At 35.8% G+C, this 20,356-nt stretch overlaps 1 protein-coding gene across 1 annotated transcript; it reads left to right on the plus strand.

Moving 5' to 3' along the window:
- The first annotated feature begins 1,109 nt into the window (after positions 1-1,109).
- On the plus strand, positions 1,110-19,887 carry LOC129259919 (mitochondrial ornithine transporter 1-like). The gene is made up of 6 exons (XM_064114231.1): positions 1,110-1,214; positions 4,340-4,457; positions 5,540-5,936; positions 6,950-7,122; positions 13,255-13,413; positions 14,985-19,887. Exons 2-6 carry the CDS (start codon positions 4,346-4,348, stop codon positions 15,119-15,121), a joined length of 978 nt encoding a protein of 325 aa, XP_063970301.1. The 5' UTR covers positions 1,110-1,214; positions 4,340-4,345; the 3' UTR covers positions 15,122-19,887.
- Positions 19,888-20,356: the final 469 nt, after the last annotated feature.

A 20,356-nucleotide genomic window follows, 5' to 3' on the forward strand; every position in this document is an offset into this window, starting at 1 on the left:
AAAACTTAACCTTAGGTTAAGATTTTGATGTTGATTCCCCCAACATGGTCTAAGTTCATTGACCCTAAATGACCATTGACCATGGTCATGTGACATGAAACTCAGGCAGGATGTTCAGTAATACTTGATTAACCTTATGGCCAAGTTTCATGAACTAGGTCTATATACTTTCTAAGTTATGCTGTCATTTCAAAAACTTAACCTCAGGTTAAGATTTGGTGTTAACGCCGCCGCCGCCGCCGTCGGAAAAGCGGCGCCTATAGTCTCACTCTGCTATGCAGGTGAGACAAAAATGGCATTAAAACAGAGGTGTGCCCCCTTTTTGAAATTGAATGTACGAAATATCCTTAATTTGTGGTTGAAAACCTTTTTTTTTTTTTTTTTGCATGTCAAAATTTTCCTCCAAAAAATTTGCCCCCCCCCCCCCCTTTGGAAAATCCTGGATCCGCTCCTGGTTTGAACAGGTATCACGTCACTCAATTTTGTTTAGGCATACCATCAATCTCTCTCTCTAATTTCGCATTGCCCACTAGGGTCTGATCCATCTGGTCACTACAATCTATAGGGTCATTTTGAATGTATTACATTATTGTATGTAACAGCAAATGAGAATTGATTTGATTTTATAAACTATAATCTATATAGGCCCTTGTGATAATTATTTTGACTGAACTGATTTGCATATAAATGAACAGAAAATAGGCATGGTATCACATTGAAAAAAATTATCAAACTCTGCATATTCTCCCAGAATACTTCACTCCATGCAACCACCTGTAGAATATTACTGAGCGTTTTTGTGTTTGTTTGTTTTTTGTTGTTGTTTATCTCCGAAAGTATTGTTACAAACTATAGGGTCATGCTAAATGCCCGGCTAAATGTGACATTGAACTTCCAAAATATTTTTTTTTAAAGGAAAGATGACAGTTGCACCGTCAAGAAAAATCGCAAAAGAGCTATTGATACATTCGCAAGCCTTAAAATTATCTATAAAAGGTTCATTACTATTTTGTTTTGTTAAAGACCTGGATGGTCACTTTCTGCATCTTCTTCCCCGCTCTTTCTCACTTATTGCTCCTGATCGAAAAGCATTTTTCCATTTTATTTACTTACTCCAAGATACCATTCTATCATTCACAGTCGAATTTATGGGACAAGTACCCTATCTATCGCGCGCCTGAAACTCTTTCTTGAGTGAGATTCCTTGAACATTGGTAAGTTAAAATAGTATTATTAGTAATTTGGTTTATGGTGCATTATGTATTGAAGATGTAATCATTAGCACACTAGCCATTTTTTAGCTTAGCTGACTGAGTAAGGTCAGAGACTGAATGAGACTCACAGTCACTTTTACTAAGTTAGGTTGAGAATGACGACTGCAGTGCAGGCAAAGGCAAAGCCAGTGAAGCTCGGGCAGTGACATCCCTGCCCTGCCCCGGGCGTGACGCGGGCTAGACCAAAAGTTTCGGTCTCTGTTATGTTGGTTGTTCCGCTGAACTCCGTTGGCTCCACTCACCAAATACAGAGACCGAAGTTCTATTTCTAGTGCGATCTGTACAGGGACTCAATGGCCATATGTTTATGTATTAAGTTCGGATAAAACGGGGAAGTGAAGTTGCGCGACAGCCGAAGTAAGACAAGTCACTGTTTTTTCCCCTTTTAAAGTTTTAGTTTTAAGTGAATTTTTCTCTGTTTTGGTGCTTTTCAGGCCAAAACGGAATAATAATCTTTATTTTGGTACGGTTCTTTTTATATATTTTTATGAAATAAAGACAAAAATCGATGAGCCCCGTCGGGGGGATTTTGCATTGTTAACCCCCTAATGGTGGCTGCACAATAGCTAGCCTGGAGGCTTCTGGGGAGTAAAATTATTTCTACTATACGTAGGCTTACTCCCCATGAAGCCTGGGTCGGCAAAGCATAGGCCCACACCACAGTGGCAAATTGTATACTATTATAGAACGGATAGCGGTGCATTCAACGCTAGCGGGCGTGTACATTTTGCTTATTACATGACGTCATCCAGCAGTAGAGGCGCACGGCCAATATTGGAGACTGTCTCCAATGTGGGAGATTATCTCCAATATCAGAGACTTTTGTAAAGAATTTGGGTATCCAATTTCAGAGACAGTCTCCAGTTTTGGAGTCCAATTTCCTTTGTTTACATTTGCTGCAAAAGGATTACCTTGGCGGCAAATAAGAATGTGATAAGCAGATTCCTCATGAAAAATTACCCCTTTTCACCGTCTACTTTAAATATTCACCGACTACTTTTGTTTTGATAAGGATTTTTGTTGTCAATCACACACAAAACAAATGGGCTTCTGACCTCAGTGAGACAAAATTTTGGGTGGAAAAAATCATGCTTTTGTTGGTCTTGTTTCTTTTGTCCTTTTGCAAAGCAAGTCTCCAATGTGGGAGATTGTCTCCCCTATTGGAGAGAGTCTCCCATATTGGCCGTGCGCCTCTACTGTCCAGCCACTGCCGAGAGCCAATTTATGAATGAAAATATAGTAAGCATGCGCAGTGCTAGACCAAAAGCTTCGGTCTCTGTTATGTTGGTTGTTCCGCTGAACTCCGTTGGCTCCACTCACCAAATACAGAGACCGAAGTTCTAGTGCAATCTGTACAGGGACTCAATAGCCATATGTTTATGTATTAAGTTCGGATAAAATGGGGAAGTGAAGTTGCGCGACAACCGAAGTAAGTCACTTTTTTTTCCCTTTTAAGTTTATTTTTCTCTGTTTTGGTGCTTTTCAGGCCAAAACGGAATCATAATCTTTATTTTGGTACAGTTATTTTTATATATTTTTATGAAATAAAGACAAAAATCAATAAGCCCCGTCGGGGGGATTTTGCATTGTTAACCCCCTAATGGTGGCTGCACGATAGCGAGCCGTCTGTGTACGAGGAGAATTTTTTTTTTAATGTTAAAAAACTCCTAGACGGCTGCCAGCTATCTAGCGCAGTGCACGCCTTCCATTGCCCCACACAGTATTCCACCAAAACAAGTGTGCCATTCTCTATCACCTCGTACCAAAATCGACCTAGAATTTCACTTTCCTATATTTTATATGAATGATGAAAGGTATTCTCAGAGGATCTATTTTCTCACCGATACCGCACAGGTAAGCAAATTTCGATTACTTTTTGCTTTTCCGTCAAAATCTTACGAATTAGCGTCGATATGGCATCGTGTTCGTTGGAGTTTGTAGAGTCTATCGCAACGTGCACAAAGTCAATTGATTTCCGGGTTTCGGAGCGTCGTGTGAATATGCATGAAATTGCAGCGTCTCGATAATTTTCGATCGATACTGGAGCGATCCGATCACGAACCAAGACCATTTCCCGCGTAGACAATGTGACCGGATATTGTTATCACTATTGATACTTTCGCACGCAGTCCGAAGCAATTATTATGGCGACCACGTAGTCATGACGTGATCTGCGCGATTGGCCAATCAGTGGTCTCCGATTCGCTGAGCGGAGACGGTCTATCCGTTGTACACAGTCTATGGACAATTTGCCACTGTGCACACACAGGCGAATATTTTGGAGACAACAATGTTGCTCCAAAATACTTGATTTGTTTAACTTACTTATGACACAATTTTGTAAATGGAAAAGAAGTTGATTTCCCCCCATTAGGCACTTATAACCCTATTTTTACACGAAAAATGATACAAATATTAAGAAAAATCATGTAAGAAGATGAGCAGATACTCACAGATGATCTTGTCGCCATATTTCCGTCTTTGTTCGTAGCCTAGTTACAAGACGCGTATAAGAGAGGGCGACGATATCGTGAGCAGTGCCAATTTAAATTAAAAAAAAAATACTTCCATTGGCCGATGAATATCGTGAATTGTAAAATACTTGCATTAGCCAATAGATATTATAAAATATTATTATATTTATTGGCTAATGCAAGTATTTTACAATTCATGATATTTATCGGCCGATTGAAGTATTTTTTGTATAGGAGAGCCACAACCTATGCATGTTAAAATCAATTCACTATTTGTCAAAGAGTATGTGTATTGCACCTGCTGGTTCATGGCTAAAATCTTTAGTTATAAGATCAAGTCAATCTTTAAGTTAAACTGGCGTAATATGCAACATAATGATTGTGGGCGTTAATGGAAAGATGAGAAAAATAAAGCCAGGATATGGAAAAGAGATACACATGTATTTCCTGTAACTATAAAACAACCATATTTTTAAAACCTAAAATCTAAATTTAACATTTTGGTGCCCCCCCCCCCCATTAATAATGCCTTTACATCAACCCTGTCTGAATGTGTTCAAAATGTTCTTTGATGTCTTGTTTCTTTTTCAGCTCAACATGGAGGGAATGTCCTCATCACCAAGTTCTGGTCAACCTTCTCCCATGACTCCTTCAAAGAGGATGTTAGAATTGTACGAGGCATCGGTAGATTTTACAGCTGGTGCTATAGGTATGAGTGGTTTAAGGGGATGACGAATATGATGATGATAATGAATGTAACAGTGTAAGACTAATATAACACAAATGGTGAATTCATCACCAGTATGAGGGTTTGTCTCACACCTAATATCCTCATATATATGGAAAACGTACATTGTTCAAAGACAAGTGGCAGCCTAGTGCACCAAAATTGTCCTAATATTTGAATGCACTCGCAACGTATTATCTTATTTTAGTTATCTATTTGGAGGTTGTAATCCTCTAAAAAAAAATGCAACTGAAATAGAAGGTGTAATTTCTTCTTGCTCAATCATTACATGTGAATTGTAAAATATGATTATTCCTCTGTATAGTGATGTTTATTTTGTTATGCTTATGTAATCATGGAATGCACCTTTATGATAAATATGAAGCATTGTCAAAATAGGATGTTGCAAGCTTTGTAGTTTTCAGTATTGAATTCTCAATTGTTTTTATCGTGCCCACTCATGATGTATTCTCATTTGCATAATGGATTGATGTTATTATTTTGGAATAATGTTACAAAGGATCATTCAGAAATTCAGAGCTTTTCCCTCACACTACTACACTGTATTAATGAAGGCAAAGTCCATCTCCCAAAGAAAGGGTAGAGCACAATAAATGTCCCTACACTTCACAAATGACCACCTGAACAACATTTAAACCAAATTTCATTGATTTAAAAAAAACTAAAAAAAACACTGGCATTACACCTAGGACATGTTTGCAAAATGTTCACTGTAACCTCTAAAGCCAAAAAAATTAAAACGTGTTGCATATTTAAAACAAAGTGGAGAACCTATTTTGCAACATTTTCACTTGTGGCTTTATCCTAAAGGTAACTACAATTTCCATTATTTCATAATCGCAACAGATGGTGCAGCCTTGTAAAGAGGAAAAGTGCAATTTTTATCCTCTGATTTTGGTTTCATTCACAGTTCAGTAACAGCAAAATTTATCATCCCTCAAACTTTAGTTTCAGAACTTTTTTAGGGGTTCATTTCATGCCCCCTGTGCAGGATATAAAGATATATGACATACATATTTTCTTTTTTTGTTTGTTCATTACAGGTGGAGTAGCCTGCACTTTTGTCGGTCAGCCATTTGACACAATCAAGGTGAAAATGCAGACATACCCCCAGCTATATAGGGGATCAATGCATTGTTTGAAGGACACAGTGGGACGGGAAGGGGTAAGAGGATTGTTTGAAGGCACCACCCCTGCTCTAGCAGCTATCGTTGGTGAAACAGCTGTTTTATTCATGTGTTATGGACTCTGCCAGAAAGCTGTCTGTCAGGCAGTAGGAACAAAGGATGAAAAAGACTTGACAAACATTCAAAAGGCTTTCAGTGGGTCATGTGCAGCTTTCTTCTCATCATTGGTGCTATGTCCGACAGAGCTCATCAAATGCCGTATGCAGGCTATGAGTGAGGTCATGTCAACGTCAGACTCTCTACGAAAGAAAGTGTAAGGTCATATATTTATATCACATTGTGTATCATTAATATATTTACACAATTACTTTTGAATTAAAGCGCCCCGCCATTGATAAATCGTGGGAAAATTGAATCAGTACGAAATTTGCAAAAGGCCAATTGAATCGCATAATATAATTCGTCCTTCATGAGAGCCTGCTGGACTAATGCGATAAAAGTTCAGACAGCACAAATTTGACCGAACTCGCGATCGTTTCTTCAGGTCGTCGCAGTTCTAGTTTCCAACAATCCTATTCTTAGACTCTTAGCAGGTCTCTTGATTGCTAAACCAAAATAAATAACCTCTGTGAAGTTACCTGTTTCAAAGTGAAAACGCGCAGTTTACTTCTGGTTGGTTAGTCTACTAAGAATTGCTCTCCTATTATAGTCGATCTCCCAGACATGCCAGCGTCTATTGCATAACACCCCCAGTCCGAGTGAAAGGCTTGAATTCCTTCTCTGTTCTGAGATTAGCCTTGATTTTCCCATGATTTGTCAATGGAAGGTCGCTTTAAGCAATCTTTAAATATTGGGCACTAGTTATAAAACTGTCTTTACATTTGAGTCTACATTTACAAGCACCACCATCAAGCCTTAACCTCTCAATGAACAAAGAATGATTTGACTATTTTTACTATTTTTTAGTATTGTGTTACTTGAGTGTGTAAATATTTTCATTCTTTCTCATTGTATGGATTAGTGTAATGAAGCTGTGCTCCTACATTTCCAAAGTCTTTAATAAGACTGCAGATTAACTGAAATTAAATTGAGTAATAAATATGGATTTGTCTGAAATGTAATAGTTAAATATTATCTGTAATGAATTATGATACCAAAGTCAATATTAGTTGAATGATGGTTATTCAGACCGGTTCTGTTTCAAATTGACGAAAAGTTCTTTGATGTACATGTAGTTCTATCTATTTAGGTAACAAAGTGAACATCAAAAGTTTTCTCTTTGTAATTATATATATTTTTTGTCATTTTATGTTTATATCCATGCAGAGGACCATGGCAAGTCACCAAAGATCTTCTACGTTCAGATGGACCATTAGGCTTGTTCCAAGGTCTCACTAGTACATGGTTAAGAGAGATGCCGGGGTACTTTGCATTCTTCTTTGGGTATGAGTTAAGCAAGACATTACTTACACCGCCAGGAAAAACTAAAGAAGATTTAAGTAAGTAGAATGTTCATCCTAAATTTTCTCTTTTTGGAAAACAATTTTTTTTATGTGTCTGTTAGAAGTTGCAACCAATATTCTTTCCTGTAATCAAATAGGAATAGTATTCTTTGCCCTCTTTCAACTCTGTTTATTTTATGTAATTGTCCTGAATTCATTTGATCACACTTAAATAATCTCTACATAACCACACTCCACACCCACACACTCTCTCATGCACAAATATAATGCACACAAGCATATCAGATAATAAATCAAGTAAAATTAACAATGCTTACAAAAACAAAAGAAATTGCAAACTTATGGTAAGAAACCCCTCCCTGTCTCCATTGCCATTCATTAACTAAAATCATTAACTAAAAGCATTTTTGAAGCTGGTAGTAGTATAACATTGTTGCAGTTGAATTGGGGGTGAGTTCCAGCATGAAGCCCCCTGAACATGAAAGTTCTCTTACCATTCAAGCTTTTGCTTGTGGAATATTCAAATTTAGTGGACACGACAGTGGTTTAAACATAAAATGGCTGAATGGTGTAAGGTGGGATCAAGAGCTGCATGTAGACCATTACCCCTGTTTGTTTGTGATTGCTCAATGACGTTTATTCTGTTTTCAGTAGCTGTTTTCACACAAAGCACAATCTTGGTTTTCGTCAACCGTAGATCCACCAAATGCATTTTCCACTACTGCAATCGTCACTATTCATCGTCAACATGATCCATCCTTGCTGAAAATGGGACCATCCAGTGTACACTGGTCTTCGGCATCTTGCATTCATGAAAATCATGAAAATGGCATTTGGCGTCTTCTTCACTCGCTTGCCAATTCTCTGAAGCAGAACCATTAATTAGGCAGAAATGTTTGCATATATCCCCATTTAAATGAAGGAATATTGATGATAACTCAGTGAAGAAGTTTGCTCTCTCCAAATCTTTACTGTCTCTTTCATATGAGTTGATCAGATGGGCATTTTCACCACAGATGGACACAGAGGCAAAAAAATAAAGTTGATATTCATGTCAAATGCTTTATGTTTTTTAATAAAACAAGACCTGAAGTTTCTGAGACAACATTTTTTCCGACTCTGGCAGCCATTTTTTATTTCAAAATGGCTGCCAAAGTATGGATACAAATTAGTGTTGAAAATAGTATATTGATACATGTTTTGTTTTGACAGATTTTTAAAGAACAGGTTTGATCATGATGTTTTTGCCTTTGATTTAGCTCGCTATTATATCACTTTTTAAAATCCCACAGAAAGAAACACCAGTAATTCATTCATCTGATAAAAAAACATTGATGAAGTATGTGATATGGTATGTAATGTCAGTTACCGAAAACATGAACTTTTTTTTCTCATTTCCTGGAAAAGAGGATATATTATATGAAACTTGGTAGATTTCCTCTCTAGGTAACACCCCTCCCTTCTACACCAAAATTAAAGATTACCAATTAACAATGAAGCAATAGGGTACCATTAAATATATGTAATGTCAGTTACCAAGTGGAAAATGTAATGTCAGTTACCGAGATGTAATGTCAGTTACCATGATAAAACGTTGGTTACCAATATTGAAATGCAAATATGTGGTCAATTTTATGGTGAAGAAATATTGTATACTTATTATCTAACCCTAAGAAGACTGGGGGGGGGGGCTGATTCAGCCCCCCCCCCCCTCCTCGACATTTTTCGCGATAAATCCACTGCTCGAATGTTTTTGACCGCGTCGCTAGCTGACTTTTTACCTTCAAGTCTCGAGCAACTTCTGAGACCAAAATTGTGACCCCCGGGTACACGGTTCCGAAATTACGCAACATTTTGTAAGTGCATGCAGACCCAAAATTACTAAAAAACGTGAATTTGTGTACAAATTCAATGCAAATACTGTAGTGTTTTCAGCCAAAATTCATAAAATGTATCATTATTTTTCCTTTTACTTTTAAAATCAATTAATTTTATCTTGTATAGTGCCAAAATAAAGTCCCTGACAATATCCATTGAAAAAACAATAAAAAACAAAGTCCAAAAAACAAAGAAATACATCAGAAATTTAAAAATCAATAGAATACATAAGAAAATAAATGTGATGTTGAAATTTTTGAAAAATAAATTTGATCAGATGCCTATCTAGAGTATGTGAAACAAAAATTAGCATTTTAGGGTCATTATTTTATTAATTAGATCAAACTTATGATTTTATGCATAAATTAGCATAATTAATCAGCAATGAGATTTTCTGCACAATTTGATTTTATAGTTTTGTAGATAATGCCATGGGTAAAGCGCGTGCCAATTTTCGTTGCGATCGCGCGATCGACGGCCAAGATCATAAAGGGGGGCTGAATCAGTTGCATTCCCATCGTGCAAAAAAAAATACTATGAAATTGTTTTGTACATGCACTTTACCTAGTACCTAATTGTTTGTATCAGACAATTTTTTGTTTGGTTTTCGGGGGGGGGGGGGGTAGGTGGTACTTTTCCCAACCTATTGCCTAAATCTGCAACATTTTTTAAGCTTAACATTGTGATGAAGGGGATTTCCAGGGTCCCTTTTTTAGTTTCTAGGATTCTTTTGAGCATTGCCTCGCTAAAAGTAAATTCCTGGATTTTATACCTGTTAGTAGTGTGGATGTGTGATACAATTTTGTTTTTGGTTTATAAGTATAGATGAAAAGTGAAATTTGACAGTTCTGATCAATGTTGCATGGATCTACTAAAACTGTGGTGTTTTTTCTAATTTACAAATAGTTCAGTTTCAGTTTAGAAGCTGGAGTTTATTTTTTGTTGACAGCTTATAAAAGAAATTAGCAAAGAAAATGATTAAACAAATTATGAAGAGAATTGAAATCCGACAGATATGAACAAGCATTGCTTGCACTGACCAGAATAGAAATCACTAAAACTACATGGCTGCATGAGATTCGGGGGAGGGGTACATGTAGCCTAGGGGAGGAGACCCTTATTAATTTTGCCTTTTTTGAGGAGAGGGGGAGGTTGGAGAAGGAAAAGGTTTAAAAAGTCAATATAAAACTGATGAATATATTATGGGTGTATAGTCAGAAAAATCCATGTAGTACAGTCAATGCAATATTAAATTACTATAGGAAAACATGTAGCTGCTATGACCCACCCCCCCCCCCCCCCCCCCGGGTAAGTAAAACATACATTTCTTATCTTTTGATTATTAAAAATGTGAAGTATTATGAAACTCTTATGATTTTAAAAAGCCTTACATATAAGTACCAAGAAAATTATGCCTCTGAAAATCATATAGCACTGGGTAATGTTAATGTGTATTGTCAGTTACCGACAAGTAATGATAAAAATGTTCAAATCAAAGAAAGGAATTAAGAAAAAGAAAAAGTTTTTTCATTGAAATGTTCCTAAAACTCGGGTATACTTCCACATCAAGCTCACTTTCATGTGAAGCCCTGCACAGAAGATAAAATGCAATGATTCCACACATTTGACTTCCATGTGTTATCTCAATGGCAAATTAAGTGTAATGTCAGTTACCGTAATGTCAGTTACCAGCATGGTTGTGGAAAAATTATCATAGTCCCCAAAAGACAAAAACGAATTGTTTAATATTTTGACACATCTTAACCTAGTAACGGAGGTATATTTACATATTCAAATTATTTCTCTATCTACTCAGGGACATGAGATATTTCAATTTTAATGAACACCCTGAAATTGCATGTCCTTTTGCGTAATGTCAGTTACCGACACATTTTTGCTTGCTGATGCGTAAAAAAATGTGGTTACATAGGAAAACTTAGTATCAGAGTATACAGCAAGGTTCACTTTATTAACTCTATCAAAAGCAAGCTCCCATCATTTGTTGTTTTAGAGATACACACAATGGAAGGTGTGAAAACATTGTGCCGTGTAATGTCAGTTACCGTGAAAATGCCCAGATGATGTTTAGCTGATTTCAAGCTTTTGTTGGTGACATATTTGACATGTATTATTTTTTAATAGCACCGTGATTCATGCAGCTTCATGTATATCTGTAATGAAGAGTATTAAAATTAGTATCTTTCACGAGAAAGCGGCATTATTACCAAGTAGTTCACAGCCACATTTCAGAGACATGCTGTGTATATACAGCTGTAAAAAAGAATATATATGGGACTTATGTCAAAATTTGATGTATCCTCCAAATCAAACACATACATGTACACACACAATTTGAAGCATAATGCACACTTTTCCAAAATGGTATTCACAACAGATCATCAATTCTGTTCAGGTATAAGCATCAGATTGAGCATGGGCGTTTGTACAACACCTACTTAGCTTGTTGTATGTGAGCAAATGGGAGGCTGAATGTCAAACATTCGTACCGTTGCTCACAAAGACGTACCATCCAAAATGTACCGTTGCACGGCCTTAGGAGGTGACGTCACAATACGATTTAATTCATTGTGCTCAGTAAAGGTGCAAGCCCGATATAAAAAAAAAAATAGAATACTAAAAATCCACGATCTCTATCTCCTGAACCTTGGAACTTTTATGTTCCAGCTATCAAAAAACAAATTACCCACCGCAATTACTTCACTCTTTACCAAAAACACTGACATCCATACATACCCTACAAGACAAGTTACATGTATACAACATCAATATCACCCCCCCTCTGACTAGAACCACACTCGCACAAAAAACCATCATTTACACAGGTCCCAAATACTGGAATGGTCTTCACCAAAGCCTTAAACAAAATAGAAATATAAACACCTTAAAAAAACACCTAAAACTCTCATTCCTTAATGAGTACAATGTATGACACACATGAACTGTTTAATCTTTTCCACGATACTTGCCTCTCGACCCTATTTCTCTTTCTCCTCCCCTTTCCTTTTCTGCTGGACACATAATCGTTTCTTTTTGTTTTGTTTTTTCCCCCAGTTTTTTAATATTCCCTTATCCCCTAACCTATGTAGTTACTGCCCCCCTTTTCTTTTCTTGTTATTCAAACCTATTTTGCCGTTCTTCATATATGGTCTAGATTGTCTTACTTTACTTTTAATTACATACGATTAAGATTACTATAAATTTATCCTAAGGGACTTACAATTACAAGCTTTGCTTTTTAATAAGTCCCTCATTTTCATTTTCACATGCTAACTGTAATCTATAATTTGTCTAATCAAAATGTATCTTGAACAAAAAATTGTATACATTCCATCTATTTCCTACGAATCTGTTAATTGATTATTGAAGTATTCTTATGACACTTATTCTGTTTTGTACCTTCATACATATGTATATATATGTTTGTTATGTTTATTATCAGAAAATGGAAGTGAAATAAACTAAACTGAAACTGAACTGAATACGCGTATAAGCCTGCTGGCTAAATGCGCAATGCTGCCCAAGGTCATGTGTGCTCGTGGGATTTTGTTTTCGCTTTCCATTTTTTTGCTCCCTTTTCATAGATTACTGCAGGGACAAACTCTTGGTTTTTTCATATTTTCGCTAAATTCTGAGACGTTGTACAACACAAATAGCGAATATTCTTATTCGTACAACGGTGCAAGATTTCGCATTAGGTGAAAGAAAGAGACGCTCCATTCATGTCAGCTAATGCCTCGTTAAATAGAGCATCTTTCTTTCACCTCATGCGAAATATCGCACCATCGCACTCATGCCTATTCGCTATTTGTATACTATCTGCTCGCGTTTTCTATTAATTTAGGGGGGATGTCGCTTTGTATTATGTAATATCCCCCCAGATGAATAGAACTTTTTGCGGATCAACACCATTGAGATTGAGTACAAAATTCGAAATCGGGTGATGGAAGTAAGTGGTTATTTAATGGAGCAAACTTCATTCACCGTTCATTCACCATCCTGTTTTATGAAATAAGAGGGCCCAAGAGGCACTATCATCATAATAAGATCATGATGGATAAGATGTGAATTTTTAGCAACTTATGGGAATGGTTTTTTTCTTTCCTCAAAATGGGAGAATGCATGTATTTTTAACAATTTTTTAAACAAGGGTTAAATATTTTTACTCTGCTGTAGTTCACGTTGATTCCAAGGTCATGTGTAACATTATGAACCACTTGATGAAATAGCCCCATTGATTATCATGTATGTGTTATCTTTCTATTCTAAAAGGTTTTACAAGGTTAACTATAGCAGGTGGCGTAGCTGGTTCATCTCTATGGATAGCCATCTACCCCATTGATGTTGTCAAATCCAGAATTCAAGTCCAGTCACTAGTAGGCAAGATGCCCGGATTCCTGCCAACTTTCACAAAAATGCTCAAGGTTGAAGGTGAGTTCTTGAGTTTGATTGTAAATTTTCACAAGATCTTTGTTCAATGTCAGCCAATTTTCATAGCAATTGTCTTCACACAAATTGTAAACACATGTTGACTCAGATTTGAAAATATATATTTTAAAAGAATGGGAATGTAACCTAGATGCATATAATGTGCAAACTCTAAGATTAAAATTTGTCGAAGATTTGCAATGGGGTGGGGGGAGCATTTCTATATACAGTGCGTATCAAAAAAAGTTTACACTTAGAAAAAATCCTGTAAAATTATACATTTGTAATATCCTGAAGATTTTTTCACATTTTGACATTGGTACAGATCCATCTGAGCAAATGACAATATAACTGTTGAAAAATATTTCCGCTTGAGTGAGCACCACTTACTTTTGAAAAGTTAGTGAAAAATGATTGCGCAGAATTTTGAAATAGTTATGCGAATAAAAGTAGACCTTAATCATGAAGAACACATGGAATTTAGCTAGTAAAATTGATTTGACCTTTTACCTTTTTAAAACTTGTTTCCTTGCCCAAAACACTTTGAAGAGTGCATTGTGCCCCACCCCACTCCCCCAAACACCGAGGCCATCGTGACGATATTTGCTTTACACTGAGCTGTGATTTACATGAAATGGCTCAGGCTTGATTTTTATTTTGTTAATCATTGTCAAGCTTGGGAAAAGTGTGGAGAGACAAGTATTAAAATGAAAAATGAAATGTAAACCCACTTTAAATGATAAAAACTTATTGAAAAATTGCTGGATCTGTCTGATATAAACTTTGGTTCAGATTCAGTTATGTCCTCAGATCGAGCTGGCACAAAAGGCGTTAAGATTGTGCTTACTAAGTGTTAAAATTTCAATTTGGGTGGCAAAATTGTTACAAAATGCTTGAATGTATCCGTTTTATTTCAATAGACTAAAAGTGCAAGGGAAATGTATGAGAAATGTTTCGCAGGGTAAGTTTGATTTCGCCCCTTCCCCTTGACACAGTGTGAAAACAAGCATTTCTGCGCAAACAAATTTCTGCGAGCTTTAGAAAAATGGACGGTGCTCTCTCAAGTGTAACATTCTGTCAAAACTTTTACTTTCATTGGATAGATGAGACCCTAACCCAAGATTATATGTGAAAATATTACCCACATGTATATTTTTCAATTCCCAGGGCTTTTTCTTTGCCTTCTTCACTTTCTAACTTCTCCTTTGATGATGTGTTCTTCCTTAGCCTCTGACCTTGCAGTACATCTAAAGAAGACCAAATGTTAAAGACTCTGTAGCATTATGTTTCATTAGGAAGTCAATTCCTGAAGTGTTTTAACCCTTTAAATAGGCGTTCTCAGTCAAATCGAACAGTATTTTATTTCAAATTTAAATGTTTTAAATTTTCATCAAATGCTTGCACAAATTTTATACAGAACATCAGTAAAACCTATTTCTTGGTTTCAAACATAAATATTCAAATATAAAAGTAGATCATAATAAACACTTTCAAGGCAATGGGATAGAGGCAACTGTCCCTTTAGATATCCTCATCATACATTGCTCACCATATATTTTGTTTACTGGTTGCAGGTGTGTCGTCACTATTCAGTGGTGTTTATCCCTGTATTTTACGAGCATTCCCTGCCAATGCTGCTATGCTACTTGCCTATGAAGCAAGTAGATCATGGATGAGGAACCATAGACCAGGCTGGTTAGACCGATATTAGTATCTGGGATAGACCAGGTCCTATCATCCACTCCCATACCATGATTGATGGACCAGCATAGTTACCAGGACAGGTATGACATTGCAAAGTAAAGATTGGCTTCTGTCATACTGTCATCCTAGACCACATTCATTAGACTGGTGTAAACAGCTCAAGTACAGATAGACCTGGTCTTGTCTTCCAGTTATAGGTCACAATAAATTGACTTATGCAATGCATGTTGTAGACCAGGTCCTGTTTTCAAAGTTGGTAACACTGGGTAAACCTGATGGGCGTTTCGTAAAGCCGTTCTTAAGTTACGAGCGACTTTACAAACGTCTGGTGATCCTTTATTGTGTACCGTAAGTGATACACACAGATTTCTATTGGCTTTAATATAGTCCCTAAGAAAGGATCACCAGATTTTTGTAAACTTGCTCATAACTTACAAGCCGCTGTTTGAAACACCTACCTCGTCCTATCATAAAGAAACTAAAATAAATGATACTTGCATTCATATACAGTACAAAATATAGGCTTGGTCATATCATCTGATCAAAACAGACACTGAGTAGATTTATTTTATCACTGACTATTGAAGATAACCCAGAGCCTGTTACCCAATCATCATATCATAGAGACAAGGGTCATATTTCTCAAAGTAAAATTGACTATTTTTATATGCTACAGACTGAATCATAGTTATCCACAATGTGCAGTGTGAACAAAGTTTATCAATCTTTTTCTGATATAACGTTTATAGCGGACATAAAGAGTAAACTCTTATCATGTCATAAGTGCACAAAATGTATGTATGTTTAACTTATCAAGCAATACCAGTATGTTTTGAAAATTGAAATTTATACCACTGCCTCATTGGACAAATGTTATAGTGGAAATTGAATTTGAAGACTAGGTTGGGTCCCCTCTCTACAATTTTGTCCTTTCTCTTGTCAATAGAAATCTTGAAAATTATTCATGGTACTTATTTATATTGAAGAAATTTTCTAATTTTTATCTTATATTTTTGTATGTTATTACACAATGAAAAGAATAATATCACAATTAATGAAGGAAAAGAAGGTGAAGAGTGGTTTTACTTTACTTTAAAATCTCTCTTACTGCTAGACCAGGCTGGACCAGGTTGGTCCTGATCGAGCGGTGGAAACACACACCGGGTTCCAAACTTTTTTCACTCCTTTGGTAACAGATCTGACGTCCTGTCTCCGACATCACTACAAAACGGTCCTGCTGGGGTCCACTCTGCGTATTCACTGCTCGACCAGGACTGGCCTAGCCTGGCCTGTTGCTATAGCAGGGGTCTAAGACTAGTTGGCTGTAAATTTGATAAAATTCAGTCATATTTTAGAACTCATCCTTTGGTTTTGGTCATTTTATCCTGCTATTTATCATTTTATTTGAAATTTGACCATTTCTTTTGATATTATTTGCATGAAATTATGCTATAGTTTTGATTTAATATATGTAATATTCAGGGGCCATAATGAAACTGTACATTAATTGAATTGAATTTAAGAAATGTTTATATTTTGTTTACATAATGTACATGATTTGTAGTCGAAAATAGCGAAAAGAAATAATTTGTTCCCATGAAATAAAATGATTTCCAGTTAAATTTATATATAAAAGATGTCATGCTATAATGCAAAATTTATTATAATTTTTTTTTTAATGAAACAAAAACCAAAAGAGGAGACCCAAAACTTATATGCTGACGGCATATTCCATGATTTGTTTTCCTTGATTGATTTGAAAATCTTTAGATCTTTAATTCATAGCCTAAAATGAATGATGTATAACAGATCTAAGGGGTGTTTCAAAAAGGGGTGTAGGACCTAAAGTCTTGTTGCACTATTTAGAAATCACATTCAGGTATCAGAGTCTAGTATTCAGACTCAATGTACATGTATTTTATATATTTGTCATAGAACTGAAGCACCTTCTTGCACCTTGACTCTGCTGAACAGTAATAGTCATGTTACTAGCCACAATGTATACATGTATTTATGATATCTATTTTGATACTGCAGTAAAAAAGTAGAGACTTTATCCATTGTTGTAAATGATTTAAAAACTAGTTGAGAAGTTTTTTAATGAATTGACAGAGCGATCATCTTGGGAAAGATCCTATTATAGTTTTGAATGTAACTTTACTCCTGAAATATGTGAAACTCACTTCTACAGTAATGCAATGTCCTTAATGAACAAAATAGTTGCTAGCAATGATTGTTTTGAAGTGCTTTAGAGCTAATACAATGGACTCACAATACGGCGCACCATCTATCACTTGCAGCAGACAGGCAAATTTCTAACTTGGGGGTCGTTGTCATTATTCTCAAGCGCTGGCAGCTCACACTGCTAGTGTACTGTGACTGTGATGCTTAAGAAATGAAAACCATATGGCAAAAGCGAGGAAGAAATCACCGAGAAGGGTCTAAATTTCGCAAATAAATATGCAGCAAATTTCTCTCCCACCTCCTGGACCCTGGTAAACAGCATTATTTCATGCAAGCCGGCCGAACTGCTACGGCCAGCAAAGCATAATTGCATGCATGCACTAGCATGTAACAATAAGATTGACTTTTTACCATGAGGCATTGTGTATATTGGTTTGTCCGTATCGTGAATCTACCGAAATGCAAGTTTGCAACTGTTCCGAAGTTTGCCAATTATTGTTGTACACAGGGTTATTCCACATAAACATTCAGATCGGATTTGTTAGGATTGATTGATTGATTGATTTACAGTATGTATAACTCTCATAGAAATAGAATTGAAAGATATCTACTTTCATCATTATAAGAATCATATATTGTATATATTGCATAGAGCAAAAGTGCAATATTTTGCAGTTGTGTTCCAATGAAATAGAAGTCTTGTGTTACAGTACATTGTAGGTACACCAAGGAAAAGAGTGATCAATTTGAACATTTATACTATCTTCTTGGGATATGCTCATAGACATTTGTACATGTATCATTTGGCAGTAAGATGAGGCACCTTGTCAAAGTAAGTGATGCATCTTTTGCGCTGGAATCTTGCTTTGATTCTCAATTCTTGTACTTCATTATAGACAAAACAATGGTGAGTGCAGGAAAGCCACTATAAACAGGACACATGGTGTCTTTAAAGCGGGATTCCTGCTAACAGACATGGCACAGACAAGGTACCTAAAGATGACTTCAATGAAGAGAATTTATTAGGGAATGTGATACTGACCACGAACCCTGTGCCTGGGGGTGAGTGTTGTAAAGAATGAGGTCTGACTAAAATTCATTATTGAGTGCTAATGCGCACATGAGACTTAACATGCAATCTAATTTTTCATCTTTTGGAAGAACAACTTGACCACTTAATGATTCCTACGTGATTGCTCTTGAATATCACTCAACGCATCCTGTAAACATATTGCAGTAGTCCTGCGTGAACTGCTTGACTCTCAAAATAAATCTTATGGGGTGTTGTAACTTACTTGCAATTGAATGCAAGCCAATTTCAGGTCACCAAATCAATTGAAAATCACACATTTTATTGCAAATTTGCAGTTGATGGGTGGTCTGCTTCTTGCATCAACAAGTACAAATTGATTTGCTTCTGTATTTAAATTGATCTATTACTTGTAAATTTACATTTCTTGCAACACCCCCTTAGTCTTTTCTGACTATGTTCTCAAATTGTTTAGAGGCTGTTAATTTACTATGTGCTGAATTCATTTTAGGGGATAATGCTGATGTTTGTTGTTTGATATTTCTTTTTTATCTTGCTTTCCTCATTTCACCTTTAAGACAGATGATTTTCTATAGATTCTACTTAAACATAATACTACTAGTCATTTGTTATTCTACCATACAAGGGTGATAGAAAATTGAATGTTATGAAGGTGTTTAATGAATGTGCGAAATTGCATTTTTGTATGCAAAGGGTTTCCTTTTTAAAGTATATTATTTTACTTACTATTTATGATAATAATGTTCTTAAATTTTTTGATTTATTTTGCACAACTGTTCATGAAGGTTTGCAGATAATTTTAAAAACAAATTCACACCAGCTGAAAATACTAATTCTACTTCTACCACCACTGCTACCACAATGCTCACAACTACCTGTGACTACTACGACTGCAACAACTACTCTGACCACTACTACTACTGCTGCTGCTGCTGCTACTACTACTACTACACTGTTAGAAATTTATCCTTAAAATAAAAGAAGTTCCTGCAGCAGAGTCACGATAACACCTGTAATCTTACCAGATTGCGTAATCTTACAGGAAATTGGTATGTGGTGTATGGAACCTTACAAATTTACTTTAAGAAAACACCCTTTTCCCCTTTTTAAACAGACCTGTTCTTTTAAATTGCAGAAAAATTCCTGTTTTATGAATTTACAGAACGATTCTGTTATTGCTTTCTGCAAAATCTTATTTTTTCCCCTGTAAAATCAGGTTTTTTTAAACAGTGTACTACTACTACTACTACCACCATTATTGGTGATATAGTGGTAATATATTATTATGGAATAAGTATTTTGTATTGATTTTATGGTATTCTGACATGAATTGACATAGAGCATATCTATGAAGTGAGATCATGTTTTGGTTTTCTGGATGTAATTATCTGATAGAAATATGATATTGGTATTGTTTATATTGAGGCTGCAAAATATATAATTTTGAGAGGAAATAAGTCTAATTTTATGATTGTCGAAGAATGCTGTGCTGTGTCTGAGACGCATTTCATTAAAAATAAAATGAAATGAAAATTTAAGCTTTGTTTGTAATTGTTTTTACTTTTGCTGTAATCATCTTGGTTGTACTGGACTTGAACCTTGTCATCAATGAGCCATGAGTATCAGCAAATCATGTTATCTCAAGATTAAAGATGATACGACTTGAAGATTATGACAAGGTGTGTACTAGCAATATCCTTTTGTTATAAGGTTCAATTCAAGTTAGTGTTCCTGAATCGTGGAGAACTGGTTTTAATTACAAAAAGACAAATTTCATTATGAATTTTTGCATTGGGTACTGCATGTAACCATGGAGATTATATTTCATGATCTAGTAGCTGGAGACCCATTCATATTTTATATATATTCACCATTCATGAAAGATGTTGTGACAAATGATTATTCAATAGGTGTTTTCAGATCGCCTCAATCGTCAGAGTACCAATTGAATTACAAGAAATTGTTCAGGCCTTAAAATACCCAATAATTATTTTCTGTATCCAAACT

Source organism: Lytechinus pictus, unplaced genomic scaffold (assembly GCF_037042905.1).
Source record: "Lytechinus pictus isolate F3 Inbred unplaced genomic scaffold, Lp3.0 scaffold_19, whole genome shotgun sequence".
Classification (NCBI taxonomy): Eukaryota; Metazoa; Echinodermata; class Echinoidea; order Temnopleuroida; family Toxopneustidae; genus Lytechinus; species Lytechinus pictus.